The following is a 17403-nucleotide window of genomic DNA, read 5'->3' on the forward strand; positions in this document are numbered from 1 at the left end:
GTTCAGAATATAATAAAAGAAATAATCACACAGTTAAGTTATATGCATTTAAGACACGAACTGATTAAACAAAAGCAACAATGCCTCTATTTCAAAAAATGTAAAAAATCCTATTACTTTGGATAACAAAATCAATAGAGAACTTGATTAAAGAGACAAAACCATTTAGCGGAATGGCCCCAGCCCCAGCAGGAGCATGGGAGTAGTGAGTGCACAGTGCTCTGGGGCCTCCCTATGCTCTCTTCAGCCAGAGTTCCTCCTCCTACATGGTAGTTCTCACTATGACTTTATTATTTAAAGTGTTTACTACTCAAAAAAAATTGAAAAAAGAAAAGTTAAAACCATCAATTTAAATTATTTCCAGTTCAGGAGTCCGATCAAGATGGTGGAGTAGACAGTACCCAGCATCACCCTCACTCACAATCATCCAATTTACAACTATTAAAAAGCAATGACAGCCAAGCTGAGGCTGCCAGAACTCAGTGGAAGAGGAGAGACCTAAGGAGTTCATGAAGGCAGGAGAAGCCATGATGAGAGGAAGAAAGGACCACTTTGACTATTTTGAGCCTCAACCACTTCTAGCCTGGTCCTGGTGAACACATGGAGCAAGAGCTGGCAAAAGCCACAGCTGTGCCCTTCACATGAAGTTTCATGGTGGCTGCAGGGGAGAAGAGGGCCTTGGTGGCACCCAGGCCAGCAAGACCACTAACAGGGTTCCTGTGGACAAACATAGAAGTGAAGGGCAACTGAAAAAAGGAGCTACTCAGAGGCCGGTGAGTCATCACAATGGACCGGCACATGGGAAGTGTTTGGAATATGGGGGGGTGGCCCATTGGAGGAATATTGGGGCACATCATGGACAGCTGGCAGAAGTGCCCCGGGGTTCTGAGTGGGGTGGTGGTGGGGCCGAGGACCTCAACCATGTCCCCGGACATCCACATGCCCCCTGGGCTCCACTGCCAGAATGAGGGGGGTGCCACAGGCCTTGATCGCACCCCTCTCTCCCACCTCCCCTTTAACCTTTCCCCCAGCCCCCAAACTGCTTTGCAACATCTTAGAATGTAAATAAATAAATAAATTTTAAAATAAATAAAAAAGTACGTAAATTATTTCCAGTTTGGACCCCCATACTGGCCAGCTGCCAAAAAATAAAAATAAAATATAATTTTCTAGTTTGTAACAATTAGCACCATTGCTCTGTCAAAGAATAATCTCTTCATGTTCAGAATACTGTAAGTGGAAAATTGTTTTTAGAAAGTCATCTGTCTTTACCCACTATTTGCTGCCGCCCTTCCCTGTAAAAACCTAGATCAAGAGAAGTTTCAAGAATCACAAAAATGAGAAAAAAATTCACCGTGAGACATACTTGAGACACTGGTGCTTGACCACTGGATGGAGCCAAAGGCATATTTGTTACATTCATTCCCTGTGATGAGAACTGAGTCTGGGGAAGGAACTGGCTCTGGCTGGAAGGCTGCTGCATGCGAGGCCCATAGCCCATAGGCTGCAAAAAAACCACAGAGCGCCAAACTGTTTTATTACAGTTATTCTACCACAACTGGAATCATCAACTGCTTCAGGCCTGCTGTCAGCCTTACTGAGTAGAGGAGAGGAAAAGGCAGGAAAACAGGTGAAGGTGAAACGGGGGGAGGGAGGAGAAAAGAAGAAAACTGCTAAGGTAAGGGGGAATAGCCTCCAGCTTATCTAACCCTACTTTCAAGAAATAAGAAGTATGGACAAATGCACATTCTCTTGGTGCACAAATACATGCAGAACTCTGACAAGGAAAAGAGCTTAAGTGTTTCTTTGCATATTCTGTTAAGTGAGGAGAGTGAATCACAATTTCATGAGCTTTTTGCTCATGTCACTAGTCTTCTAACAGCACAAACTCCATAATGGGTAAAAACAAGTAAATCTTACAAGTTGTGGCTGAATCTGGTAGCAATCATGGTCCACAAATGCTCTAGGATTGTTACATATATTTTTAAAAATTACCCTACACAAATACAGGCCTTTAATAAAGGAAAGAAATCTGGAATACCAAAGGCCCAAAACTTCATAAGCTAAGAAAAGCATTTGGTTTATGGATTAAAATGAAGAACAGGCTCCTTGCTACACATGGCATATTTGTGAATAGTAGTAGTAACGGTAGAGAATTCCAAAAAGGTTCAAGAATTGGAAGCACCAGCTAATAGGATGAGGGTCGGAGCCAATGCAGAGGGCTGGATGGCTGGTTAAGAGTTTGCATAAAGTGCAGCAAGGTGCTCAGTCTCTCTTGCCCAGCCTCTAGAACCAAGCAATTGCTCCTCCATCACCATTGCATAGGACAGAAATTTCCCTGCATGGAGTGGGAAGACAGGCATTAGGGAATAGATATAACTGAAAAAATATGCAGGGTACTAAATATTGTGACCCCAGGGACAGGGAACTGGCTTATCAGCTTTCTAGTACTATGATTTTCTAAATTATGAACAGTACAGGTTAGGTATCCCTTATTTGAAATGCTTGGGACCAGAAGTGTTTTGGATTTCAGATTTTTTTTGGATTATGTAACATTTGCATTATACATACCAGTTGAGCATGGCTTACCAAAAATCTGAAATCTGAAATGTTCTAATGAGCATTTCCGTTGAGTATGACCTTTGAGCATCACATAGGCATTCAAAAAGTTCTGGATTTTGGAGAATTCTGAATTTCAAATATTTGGAACAGGAATGCTCAACCTGTACTTGCTTGGATGTAAATCTTTTAGTACTTGCTTGGATGAAAATCTTTTAGTGTTTATTTCATATAGATTAATAAATATATTAAATGTTTATAATCAAAAGTGTTCAAATTATATTGGATCATATAACATATATATACTTTAAAAGCGTTCTTTTTCCATTTAGTTATAAACAACTTTTATGCCATTATCCAAGTTTTGAAATTATTGCTTACACAGCATTTCAATTTACAGATTTATCTTAATTCAATCATAAGAAATTTCTTTTTTTTTTTTGTCCTTTTTCGTGACCGCGCTCAGCCAGTGAGCGAACCGGCCATCCCTATATAGGATCCAAACCCGCGGTTGGAGCGCTGCTGCGCTCCCAGCGCTGCACTCTCCTGAGTGAGCCACGGGGTCGGCCCATAACAAATTTCTTAACGTAATTTTATAATACAGCATTTTTCAAAACAGAACACATAATACAACATCCTTAACATAAATTTTCTTCAAATTATATTATTGTAGTGCCTTATAGTAATTATTTCTGTAGGATAAATTTCTAAAAACTATCTCTAGGTAGAAGAGATAAGCAAAAATTAAGGATTTTCATATTCACTGTCTAATTGTGGTATATAATTTAGTTTTTGCCACTCCACTTTCTAAAGTAACTATTTATTCTCATCTCTTTGAAACACGTGGGGCTAAATACAACAGAATTGCAATATAAGAACAAGGTCTTCTGGTTTGTTTAAACAAGAGTGAGAATTTTTCCTTATGAGGTATAAACAAAGGAAAGGATTTTTAACGTATCATGTAAAGGCCAAACACATTACTCAAAGGAGTCAAACTAACCGGGTTGAGAGCTCCAGGCTGAGCCAACTGTCCGTGGTGCTGAAGAGGAGAAGTTTGCCGGGGTCCAATAGGGGGCTGGGGCATATTTATCTGGCCGAATTGATTCAAACCTGTGAATATATGCAAAATATTAGATCTGAACATCTCTATGGAACTGGAGAATGAATGAGTTCTTCTGCACGAGACAAGCTGGCAGGGAGCATCTGGTGGCTCCTACATGAACGTGAATGTGCACAAAGGAAATAACCTTCCACTGGCACTCAGTGCCTTCAGAGCCAGGTCAGTGGACTCAAGACAGTCTACAGAGACCCACTGAGGAAAGTGAAGTCCAATGCCCAGCAAGTGGGTGGTAATCAGAGAGGAAAGAGAGCTAATTTGTGGAAAGGGAAGATAGAAAAGAGTCCCCTCTCCTCCCATGCAGAAAATACAAAAACAAAACAAAACAAAACAAAACAAAAAGAGAGTTCTTACAGCTGATTTTATGTCGTTTTATCAGGTCTAATAAAGGAATGTGCTTTCAACCTTTTAACTATAAATGAATCTATTTCATTCACAGCAGATGTAGATGGGCATTATTAACTAACCTATGGTTTCTGAACTAAATTTTACAATCTGCAGCAAATTCAATCTCGCCCACTTGTCTTTAAATAGATGCTTAATCTTTTAATATCATCTGCCCCTTGAGCTGCCAGCCAACCTGCTCTTCATTCCCACTTGCTCCATGGGCTCCAACTCCAAGAAGTTTTCTAATTTCCCAACCGGGTAATTATGATACTTGCTGCTGGCCTAAAGCAGGAATCAAGGTAGCAAGTAGTATAATACTGTAGTATGCCAGGGACTCTGTTAAAAATAATCACAGGGATTTCTTTCACAATTTACCAGGTTGTGGAGTTATCCGAGGCATCATCTGGTTTGGCACACTGCCACGGATCATAGTTGGGTCAGGTAGAGGACCGTCTAAATTGGAAAAGAGAAATGGTTAAAGAAGTATCTTTGCATCAGGTGCCCGTAAGCTTAAACAAAACCCCCCACAAAATATCGTTAGTAATATTTTGAAGAATTCACCCTGAATCTCAAAGAATAAAGCTCTGAACTACAGAGGAGCCTTGTATTTTTGGAATACAAGAAAATGCCTCCAAATGGTTTTGGACTTACTCCTTTATGAACCAGGGTGCTTTCAAAGTTGACAGAAAAATAATGTAAAAACTAAACAAAACAAAACAACCCCCCCCCCAAAACCCCATGAAGCTACTATAGCATTTAATATGCTATTGTTTAAGCAAGTCTGATTCTTTGCTTGGTGTGCAACAGAATATCTCCACAGATAATAACTATGAATTTTGTCCAGTGTTGACTAAATTTGATTGTGTAACCCAATAATACATGTTTTTATGTACACAAGCCTACTATGAACACTGACTTTTAAATAATATACACATTATACTGCATTATAGATAATGTAAATCCTGAACAAACACAAAATTAGAACTATGCAATGAAATTAAAATGTAAATCTATAAATTCTATAGTACAAGCTATAGTACAGCACTTCCAACATGGTACACAGGGTAAATAATATTTCTATAGTAACCCAGCTGCACCCTGGTCACCCTCTCCCAAGTGCTATGCACTCAAGCCTCAGGCACACCTGCGGGAGATCCTGCTCTAAGGAGATGCCAACCACTTAAGACAATTCTTAATTTTTAGTATATAAGCAAAAGTGACAGAGGAAATTCTGCACATTTATTCATATAACTATCTACAACTGCGCAAGATTTATAAAATTACATGTGTAATCCATGTTCATTATATAAAAATTAGAAAACATTAAAAAAAATGAAAAATGAATCATGATCCAATGACTGACTCAGAGATAAGCCTCTAAAGCCTCTACTGACAGTTTAAATCTTCCACCACACACATATACTATTCACATACAGTTTCAATAAAACAGTGTTTTCACCTAATGTATGAGTAAAATTTTTTCCTATCAATAATATGGTTAGGTGTTGCAAACTAAATGGGAGCAAGGGCCATTTAGCCCAGTAAAGAAATTGCTTTCACTGTGAAAGTGTACCGGGTACCCAAAATAATGGGGAATGTTCAGGACTGTGGTGAAGTGGAAAAAGCACAACACAAACTCTTCTAAAGAGTAAGCCGCCATACTTCAGCTAGAGACAGTGGTGTCCCTGTGGGAGGGAGGGAGCCAAATCTCTTAAGTAAGACAGAAATCTAGATTTTTATGCAAAATCTTTTGATTTTTAAGTATTTGAGACTAACAAATAAAAGTCAAAATAAAAACGTTACCCTATTGCCCACATCTGCCCCAAGCACTTTCATTTACAACTACGATGCAGACTGCATGGTATGAATGTATCATAGTATCTATTTTTGGTCCATGAGGCAGCTCTTAACTTTTTATTATCATAAGGATAATCTGACGAACGTTTGAAGGACATTTTGATAACAATTAAGATAAATATTTAGAGATAAAGAAAAAATATATATACATATATAAAATCATTATTTAAAATGTCCATCATTAATATTTAAATAAATACTCCCTTAATGTAAACTACAGGCACAGATCCAAAAATCAAAAACCCTTTAACACACAACATAAAGCTTCCAGAAATCCTACCACTCCCATAAGAAAGAAATATTAACAGATTAGTATTTATTTCTTCCAGAACATTTTTCTGGGCATATGCCATACTTCAAAACAATCAGATTGTAATGCACATACTTGCCTGTGATCAGGTTTTCCTTAAAGTTAATGTTTGTAAAAAAAAAAAAATTAAGAGCCAGCCCTTCTACCCCATTAACAATTGGATTTATCTTTTTCAGACTGCACATATATGTTACTTATATTCACTTATTACGGGCATCTTTCTAGGCCAATATGGAGACTTACCATAGCCACTCTGATTATATTATAAATGCATGCTCTTTGCCCATAGCCCCAAAAATAAAAAAATAAAACTTTACAGAAGTCTAAAGATGAGGAAGTTCAATTCTTCTATTATCCTTTATCTACCCATAATATTTTTCTTATGCAAATATAAAATAAAACCCCTAAATATGAATAAGTTCACACTGAACTTAATACATCACAGATATTTAACAATACAATACTAGGACATTTTTAGGATTTTCTGTAAAACTGTAGCACTATGTTTGGAATCAAAGTCCCAAGAACAAAATGATCAGATATAAGCGAATGAACTAACATCTACATTCTTCTCAACAGTATATTCTGGAGTCATATTCCTGCAGTCACTAACACGCATTTCAACCTTTATAGACCCCAAACATTTTCTACAGTTTTGGTTACTTGTTCCCTCATGTTCTTTTCCCATAATTATTCTCATGTTTCATCTCTCCCTGCCTTAAGTCTTATATTAAGACAATTAGTACTTTTAATATTGAAAATACTTTCTTTGGTTTGTCCATTAATTATGTTTATGGTCCCTTCTGTTGTCTTTTTTTTTCTTTAAAGCTTCTAGGTAGAGTCTAGTTTGTGGTCTTTGTCAATTCATTCTGTATTTTCTTTAATATTCTGTGTTGTACTTTTAATTTTTTAAAGTTTAAAGCCTTTTTATTCTTCTATAATTAATTTCTGTGTATGAGAAAAGGTAAAGATCTCATTCTACAAAACGTCAGATTCAGTATGAGTTAAAGGTCAACAAACACTTAGGGCTATTTAGTTCCACTATTTATTCTTGCCTCCAACACTATCATACTGTTTTTACTCTGACAGACTACAATTTAATATCTCAGACTTTAGAGCTGGCTCAAATTTCACCCAGAATGCGAATAAATTCTACCACATCCAAGTATCTCAAATATGTCTACTTGTCTCCATATCCCTAGTTATGATCTTAGTTCAAATCATGTACTGAAGCAGTTTCCCCAACTCTAATCTTGACTTTCTCATTCCTGAATATTTGCTCTTCTACCTACTCAAAAAGTATACGTGTTTTCTTTCCCATGATACTGGGCCTCCACAGATACTATTCCCTCTGCCAGAAATGTTGCTCTTCCCAATTCTGTTCATATCATGGCCCAATAAATAGGTACCTGGCACACTGCAGTTAGCAAATGATGCTTCTAAAGTCCAGTGGCAACCAATGGTTCTCCACTTTACTACTATAAGGACTGAGGGCGATGAATTTCTCAGCTCACCTGTAACCCAGTAATGGCATAAGAGTTGTTTAAAACTGAACAACAACAACAACAAAGAGTTGCTACCTGTGGCTCAGCTAGTACTTCCTATAAGTAGTAACCTTTCTCACAGTATTTAAACAGCTTGTGTTCTTCCTCACTACTGTGTGCCCACTCCACATTTCACTGCTTGGAATCTAGTAATAAGTCAATGAATGAATAAGGCAATCTATAACAATCCTGGCTATATGGTTAATTCATCAGGTTGAGGATGATGCTATAACCAGAAAGTGAAGCTATCAAGGAGAAAATGTGACAATGTGAGATGGTAGTATATGTGTTTAGGAAGTATGTAAGTCTCTGTGGGGCCTTGAAGCTGGTTGGCTGCCTATTACATCCAAGTCAGTGAGTGCTGGAGAAAACCAGTGAAAATTCATGGACTGTCATTTTCTAGGTATCACTCTTAGATAAGGCTTTCCTAGGCTCTAAAAATGATGCCAGATTATCAAGATATGTTAAGTATCATGCCAAGAAATCTTAAATATACAGTTCAACTACTGTTTTTGCTAGTGGATGAATTATTTTCTTTGCAAAGGCAAAAGGCCATTTGAAAACTAGAATAGTTACACAAGCTTATATAAATTAATGGCTTTAGTTAGAAACCATGTGTTATCAATTTCCCCCCAACATAAATATAACAAAAAGCACTTACTAGAAGTCATTCCTGGTTGTGGCTGTCCCATGTTAGGCCCTGGATTCATGGAAACTGGTACCATGCCTGCAGCATTTGGTAGCATATTCTGTTTCTGCAGTCTAGTCCTTCGTTTTTCTTCTAGTTCTTTCTGGATCTTATAGATCTTCTCGGCTAGAAGGTGGTAGTATTCCGCCTTTTTGAATTTTTGAAGTAAAATAAGAGAGATGAGGAAAAAAGAGGAACTACCACTGGGTAACACCACAAAGAACTAAGAGATATATGCTTCAATAAAAGAGTAGGCAGATACTAAAAAAGGGGGGAGAATCTAATCACTCCAAATGTGAGCTCACATTTGGAATGAATGTGTGACCAGCAGTTTTTATTATTAACCTACAGAGTAAAAATGTGACCTTTCTCAAAGGAGTTTATGAAATATGTGCTGGCAACATACAGGACATGGAAAAAATATGCTACATTTGAAGAAGTGCCAACCTAGAAAAGAAAGTTCAACTGATGTAGAGAAACTGAACTACTACTTGAGTTGAAAATGCCAAGCAGCTGATCCAATATATTCTAGCGAAAACAGAACAGAGCTGGTAACAGCTCAGCCACTTTTTCAGTTGACAGAAGGACAACCCAAATAAAGTGTCACATGAGTGCACTGTATTATGTGGAGAAACGTAAAATTCCTGATGACACACACTTAAGAAAGTGCTTTATCTTGACTATGCTCAGTGAACAGTAAGACGGGATAGTTGAAACGGTGTCCTGGGAAGCACAGTATTGCTTATATATGTTATAGAAGAGTAAATAAAATAAACGAGAATAGGTTCATTCCTGACATTTTCTTTTCTATTGAAAACAAAAAACAGATGCTCACTCGATTATTTGCAGATTCATACATGTCCCCTTCGACTTTCCGGGCATATGCAACTAAGTTTTCCATTCGTCTGTCTTTTAAAGCGGCAGGATCCGGAGTAGGAAATATGGCTTGAACACTAGGAACAGAAAATCCTGCCACTGTAATATCATGCCAGCTTTTCATTCATGTCATGGTTATATATGATACTTTAAATTTTTTCCTGATTATTATTTTCCCATTTTTATACACTGTACACACACTGCATAAAAGAAAAAACAATGGGTGGGTGAGATGTGTTCAAATATTAAAAAAATACTGAAATGAAATTGTCTTTTTGTGATAAAGGCTTTTCCTGATCATAATAAGAAATGACTCCATAAAAATACTCTCCAGTCCCTGTCACTCTAAATGTAGAGCAAAAAATTTTACCGTGCTACATAAAGTGAGGAGACCTGACCGTTGTCGTAAGATCAAGTAGCAACAGCCTTCAGATTCTTCTACTCTCCAAAATCTATTCAGCTTATTAAAATAATACCTAACAACCACGCCAAAACCTTAAAAGATCAAAAACTTGAAGTGGAAGGAGAAAAAACACATAATGATTCTCCTACATTCAAAGTTTTTCACTCTCTAGCAATTCCCTACAAAATGTTTGGCAGTGGTATTTCATAAAATAGACAAATGTGATTTTTAGACATTAATTTTATTATTTGGACCCCTCACGTTCAGTTGTATAGTACCCGAAGAAACAAGATTAAGAAATAAATAGAAGTTTAAAAGAATACTTGAGTTGGCAGAAAACCAGCAAGCATATAATATAAATTTTAATGTCAAGTTAGATGATCAATCCCAAATAATCTATCATCTCCATCCATGCAATAAAATTTCCTAAACATTTTATTACAAAATAACAATCTGGGTATTCTTTATTAATTAATCACATTAAAATTGTGGAGCTCTCTCCTTGTCAAACTGCATTTCTAGCACTATCATTTTAGAATTCCTAAATGAAACTCAGGTGTAAATGGAGGACTAACGTAACATAAAAATAAATCAAGAGAGTATAAGACAGATCATGTTTCAAAGTCAACCAAAAAAATATGGATGGAACAGAGGGGACCATACTATTAGGTGGAGTTGAAACAAGAATGCTTTCTCCAAGGAAGAATACTCCATTTTGTTTGAAGGGTAAACTCTCTCATAAGCAAGGTTCAAGCCCTACGTTTATGATCTTGGGCACATTACATTTTATCACTCTATATGTCTCCTCCTCCTTTATCTAACAAGAATTCTTTTAGATTAACTAGAAGTTTGTGAGGGGGAGTACCTGGCATATATCAACTTCACAACAAATAGTGCAGAAGGAATTTCACAAACTGCTATCTATACATTTGATGGACCAGAAAAACACACACAGACCACCCTAGCAGATTCAACCTGTCAATATAATAAAAGCTTTGCCAAGAATAACAGAAAAAGATGTTGCCACTGCCACATTTTAATGAGCTAAGGTCTAGTTTTTCTTATGAAATATGAGTTTTGCAAAGGCAATGACACTAAAATAAATGATTTTTAATATATTAATTACTGGCACTAGGCAGAATAGTGCACACAATGTTAAAGCTGAAAGATTCCTACAAATGAAGGTGAGAAGAAAGGAAGTAAGAAGCAGCAGCAAGAATGCCACAGAGCAGAAGTATCAACATTAACAGCTAGGCTACAGAAAAATCAATAATATTCCTCTGGTAGTTATATGTCCAGTAGATTGGAAGCACATTGACATGACAACTCTTTATGAGTAAGACACACCCACAACTTGGCTTACAGTTTGTGGACAAGATGATTTCGAAGATCCTGAGTAATATCTTCATGCCACTGTTTCCGAATTCCAGTACTGGATGGTTGAGCTGCTGTTGGCATAGGACCCAGAGAGGCCACACTGGCATTTTCACTCATCATTGGGCTTTAAAAAGGAGTCATAAAATAGTTTTAGTGAGGAACGGTAAGAGAAAGAAGACTTCATTCAATTAGAGCTGACAGTGATTAATGCAATGGGCCCAATATGCTGACAGGTCTATTTGCATAAAGGTGTGTGGGGTTTGGGGAAGAAGCATATGACCAAATCTCTTTCTAAATTTGTATGTTTGTACCTGTGTGAGGGAAAAGAGTTACATTTCTTTGTATAGAGAGGAGGATAAAATCTGGTGTTTAGAAGTCTTGCGTAAGGCCAACCCGTGGCTCACTCGGGAGACTGTGATGCTGATAACACCAAGGCCATGGGTTCAGATCCTATATAGGGATGGCTGGTTTGGTCACTGGCTGAGTGTGGTGCTGACGATACCAAGCCAAGGGTTAAGATCCCCTTACTGGTCATCTTTATTAAAAAAAAAAAAAAAAAAGTCTCATGTTCTCCGGGCTGGCAGGTTAGTTTAGTTGGTTAGAGCGTGGTGTTGTAATACCAAAGTAAAGGGTTTGGATCCCCATACCAGACAACCACCGGAAAAAAAAAAAAAAAAAAAAAAAAGCCTTGTGATATTACAATAAGCTGTCATTTTGACACAGCCAGCTTATCTCATGGAACCCCATGGGTAATGGAATAATTCTTAACACTGGAATACAGCAAATTCATTTTTTATACCTACAACTTCCTACTGTATTTGGGAAGGTGTAAGTCACCCCACATAATTGACAGCATTTCAGACAAGGTTATAGAAAGATGAAGGAATGGACTTCAAATATCCTGTTTGTCTTCACTGATCAGAGGTATCTTTGAATAAAGGAAACTAAATTAAAAACTCAAATAAGGAATTCTTAGCAAGTATATGAAATGTGATGCAGGCCACAAACCAAGAAAAAACTTACTTTTGAGAACTTATGGCTGAATGCAACATCGAGTCAGAAAGAAGATTCGGAGTTTGAACCCCTACACCGCCATTTACTCCCATAGGACTAGCACCTAAGTCAAAACAAAACAATGAAAGACAGAAATAAATAAAATAGCCAATAGCCATCATACAATAAATACCATAAGCAAAGAGACCAATGACAAATAAAAAAATAAGCAGCACATACAATAAGTAATTATTAGCAATATAATTAGTAAGACACACACAAAGGCTAATACATTAAGTATCCTTACAAACCAGTAAATAAGACAAATATAATAGGAAAGAAACAGGTAACTCACAGAAAAAGTAATACATCTTTAAAAAAAAAAAAAAAAAAAAAAAGCAAATATACTCAACTATACTTAAAGTAATAATTAAAACAATGTATTTTTCATGTATGAAATTGTCAAAACTTTAAAAAGTTGGAATTCTAAAACCAAGTGTTGAGAAGGGTTTGGGAAAAGAAACATTTTCAACCAAAATGCATAGATGTGCAAACTGACAAACTCTTGGCAGGGCTGTTTCAGCAAATGCTAACACATAAAAACATTCATGCACATATTCTTTGACTTAGAATTTCCACTTCTGATAATTTGTTTTACAGTTACATATGTACACGTGTACAATTATGTTAACATGAGCAAGAAACTAGAATTAGGGAATTAAATTATATATGCACATGCTTTCATAAGTACAGAAAATTTATGTAAGGATTCGGGAGCCTAAGTATGGTGACCTCTAAGGAGAGGTGGTGGTGTGAAGCAGTGTTTGGGTTAAAGGAAATCATTTTTTATTGGATATTCCTTCAAAATGTCTTGAATAGTTCTATGTGCATATATCACTTCTCCAATTAACAATCTTAATGAATATTTTATGTCTTTGAAAACTAAAAACAACCAACAGCAACACACACTAAAACAGACTGTCATGTGGTTAAAAACAACAACAACAACAACAACAACTACTTTGGGCTGGCCAGTTAGCTCAGTTGGTTGTTAGAGCACAGCCTTATAACACCAAGGTCACGGGTTTGGATCCCTGTACTGGCCAGCTGCCAAAAACAAAAAAACCCTTCTTTGGTACACAGTTCTATTAATATGCCCCCACAAGTTATTTTAGTTAACAAACAAACAAAAATCCCCACTAAAACACAAATAATTGGCTAGATTTGTAAATAATGTTTAATGAAGAAAAATTCTGTTGCCTTCTTTCACCTTGCTCCCTAAATGCTTAGGCAGAACTTTCCTTCGGTTCTCATCAGGCTGGCTTCCTGAAATGTAGATGCTGGAAGTCTTTTTGAAACAAATTGTGTTGACCACAATTTTATATTTGTCACTGTAAATACTCCATGTGTCAATAATACCTTTATAGAAAAATTATGTACACTTAGTATAGATTTTATTGATGGCAAAAACAACAGCACCATCAAGTAAAGGAAAAGTGTGTATTATACCATGTATGAATTTGCTTATCTTACTGCCTTCTGACGGCACATGACAGCACAGCAAAACATTCTCTTCAAAGTCTCCAGGTCCATTTAATTCTGGTTTTAAGTAATGGCTCAACAAACATAACTTGAAAAGAAAGTCCCTTACACATCAGCTAGTATTTAAGCCCCTGAAAGTAAGCACTCACTTGAGAATACAAGAATGTAGGCAGTGAGACATTACTGGCACTGCCAGAGAATCAGAAAAAAAAAAAAAAAAAAGATGAAAAAAAGAATTTATGGCACCTGAAAATCAGTGTGAATATATTTTTGTTTTCTAAGCTCTAAGAAGGATTCCCATCCCAATAAAAACTTTATAGAGTAACTGAATTCAATAGCAATTAGAAGATTAAGAATGTGGTACAATATGGCCACTATGGGCTTATAGTAAAAAATTCTAATTTTGTAACTAAAATATATCTAAAAAAAAAAATTCCAGGCTCTCTTCCCCTCCTTGCTACATGATCTCTATAACCTGACCTATATGAGAAATCCTGTAGTTCTGTCTACTTAATCATTAGCCTGCCCCTCAGACTAGAGATGTTTCAAAGTAGTGACCATGCCCCTTTAGTATGTTTTCCCCCCATCATATGGAACACCTGAATTAATGCTGCTTATCATTTGTTCTACTGCCCTTGTCCATTACAGGTATGTAAAATTTATAACTCTGAGAATATTCCAGCACTATAGCCAGTTATGCCACAGTGTGAGACAAAGCTGTTATCCTAAGCTGGAATTGTGAACAAATTTTCCATATGAAAGCATTTACATGTTTGCTCAGGCTCTACATTCTACCCAGTACTATATACTTCAGGTAAAGACAGTATAACATAGACCTATACTACTATTTTTTTTTTCAGAGATCTCACAGTCTTGGGAACATAAATGAGAGATAATAACTACCAAAATCTTTGAAAAAGAATAAAACACAAAACTGAGAAGCAAATTTTTGGTAACCAATTCCAGATATGGTTAACCCATAATTGAAAGGTTCGCAATAAAATGAGAGAGCAGGGATGTTATAAGGAAAAACTAGTTGACGGCAAATGCGAGTCCCAAGAAATGTTTATAATGACATTTTAAAAATTTGATCAGATACACATCACTATGACATATTCATCCCAAAAATGTTTAGCCTGGATCCAATTATAAGGAAACAGAAATATCCATATTGTCAAAGAATTTATAGGACTCACTGAAAGTCAATGTGTGATGAACAAAGAAAGAAAGGTGAGATGACTTCTAGATTAAAAGAGAAAAGGCAGATAGATGATAACAAAATGTAAAAACCTTAATTGAGCTTGGGAGACAAGTGGAGAAATTTAAATATAGACTGTACATTAAATGACATTATTATTACTATTATTATTACTTTCTTTTTTTGGTGGCTCGCTGGTACAGAGATTGAACCCTAGACCTTGGTGTTATCAGGACCACACTCTAGCCAACTGAGCTAACCGGTCAGCCCCAGATAACATTCTTGAACAAATATTAGATTTATTACGTGATTAACAGTACTGTATTTACGGAGAAAAACATCCTTGTTAGCAGGAGATATATGGTGAAATAGTGGTTAAGAGTCAAGATATCTTAAGTCTAAAAACAAAGCAAATGTGAAAAATTAGTGAATCTAGGTTAAAGGTATATATATATATATATATAGTCTTTGCTAGACTACTTCAAAATTTAGGTAGGTTTGAAAAACCCAAATTAAAATACAGGAGAAAAAATTTATTCATATATAAGAAACATGAGGAAAGAACTTACCAAAACACAGATTCAAGGTAAAGATAGTGTTTATTACAGATCTAAAAGATTTTAAATTATTGACAGGTAGATACACACACATTTTTCAAGGCCTCAATTTTAAGAGAAAGTTTTTTTCTAGATTTCTAATTACATAAATACTTCAGGGTTAAAATGACAAGAGAGAGACCTGACAGTACTAACATTTGGGATCCAATCTTGGAAAAACATCAAAGACAAACATTTTAGGTTGCTGAGTAAATGGAAATATACTCAAGTAAACTGCTTCTGTTTATAAATGGGGTAAATATCTTACCACAACAGGGTCCCTTTCATGAATTTAGCCTAGTAGATCAGGCCTGAACATGAAGTACCATCTTAAAATAAAGATTGTTGGTGCAAGACAACAGAAGTGATAAAAGCTCAGTATAGCATCTCAAAATTATAAAAGATGGCAAAAGGGTTTAAAAAAAAAAAAAGATTTACCAATGAAGAAAATAATTTATTAATTCTTTACTCTTTTTGATAATATGCTAAAGCAAAGTTGCAACTCCTGGGTCATGTTTCTGACCATCATCAACTAAAATAGTACAAAATTATTCTATTACTAGTAAAATCCATCATAAAATTAAAGAATCACTTTAAGCACCTAAAAAAGCCACTTAGAGTCTAAAACCCCTGGTCCAAACAGCAGCCAAAGTATAAAGTTCTGCTTAAAATTAATAAATTACCTAAGATTTTGGTGTGAAATGAAAAAATCTATCAGTCACTTATTCATAATATGAAATAAATACTTTCTTAAAACCCCCATAAAGGCTGTTGGAAAATTATATGGAGTCATGGTGACACCATTTTGATATTCATTTCCTTTATTCATTATACAGGCTTTAGCGAACTCATAAAATAAAAATACAATGGATGCCCTCCATATAACATAAATACATAGGATTAATTATTTTAAAAAGAGTTTGGTATAAAAGGAAACATACTTCATAAGCAGGCCTTGCTTATTTGGGTTGTGTCTGATGAACAGCAACAAAGAGGATGTTATAGGCTAAAAAGCAGAGAGTACAGTTTCATTTTAGATTTCGAAACTGGACATCAAGATGGGATCTAATATAACAAAAGAAATAAATGAGGTATTCTAGCTGTTTTGGCTCACAATAATTATTACTATAGAGGCACCATTAACTGAAGAACAACTAGAAACCTGATTAATCTCAAATCTCATCCTAAAATAAAGACACAGAGAAATGTGAAAAAAGAAATCCCAAGAAACTAACATTTAAATAACTTTGTGGCTATACACAAAAGTACATACACAGATGATATAAGGAAAGAAAAAGAGCTGTATTAGGAGCTACACACAGAAATTTGAAAAATGAATGGGAAGTACCCAATTACAAACATGAAATTCCAGGCCAGGGGCAGATAAACTCATTGGGTCAACATCCTAAAACTCAAGGAGAGAGGCAAGGTGTACTCCACCTAACATGGAACAGGAGAGAATTAATTAATTAAAGCAATGTTAATTCCAAAACAAAACAGAAGAGGAAGAGGGGGAAATAGTCCGAATTTCCAGGTCCATCTTCCTATTACTAATCCTTTTTCATGTACTTTCAATAGAAGATATGAAAACAAGCCTGAAAAGGCAGGATCGCTCCTCATCCTGATTCCCGGTTCAATTTTAAAACAAAACAAAAACTGGTCACTCAATAATTATCTAATCTACTTATATGCCATGAGTTAGCACTGCTTGTCATGAAATAGTGAAAAATATAGACAAGCTGATTTATAGCTATCCAAAAGAGATTTATCTAAGTCTCTGATTAGGTAAATCAAGAAAAAATTCTTTTTTTTTTTTGGCAGCTGGCCAGTCCAGAGATCCAAACCCTTGACACCTTGGTGTTAACAACATCGTGATCTAATCACCTGAGCTAACCGGCTAACCCTAAAGTATATTAAAGTAGAAATGTTCTGGTATTGAGCATTATCACTACTATC

At 35.9% G+C, this 17403-nt stretch overlaps 1 protein-coding gene across 2 annotated transcripts in view; it reads right to left on the bottom strand.

Annotated features, from left to right (window-relative positions):
* The window catches only part of EP300 (E1A binding protein p300), a 73307-nt gene that overhangs the window by 24193 nt on the left and 31711 nt on the right, over positions 1-17403 (bottom strand). The window contains exons 7-13 of one of the 2 annotated variants that reach the window (XM_063074705.1): positions 12142-12235; positions 11105-11242; positions 9298-9415; positions 8436-8610; positions 4439-4516; positions 3560-3669; positions 1367-1504 (exon numbers count right to left, since the gene is read on the bottom strand). In XM_063074705.1, coding sequence (XP_062930775.1) covers positions 1367-1504; positions 3560-3669; positions 4439-4516; positions 8436-8610; positions 9298-9415; positions 11105-11242; positions 12142-12235 — 851 coding nt within the window. The remainder of the gene's footprint in view (positions 1-1366; positions 1505-3559; positions 3670-4438; positions 4517-8435; positions 8611-9297; positions 9416-11104; positions 11243-12141; positions 12236-17403) is intronic. The other variant, XM_063074706.1, reaches the window with a different exon arrangement.

Source organism: Cynocephalus volans, chromosome 12, assembly GCF_027409185.1.
Source record: "Cynocephalus volans isolate mCynVol1 chromosome 12, mCynVol1.pri, whole genome shotgun sequence".
Classification (NCBI taxonomy): Eukaryota; Metazoa; Chordata; class Mammalia; order Dermoptera; family Cynocephalidae; genus Cynocephalus; species Cynocephalus volans.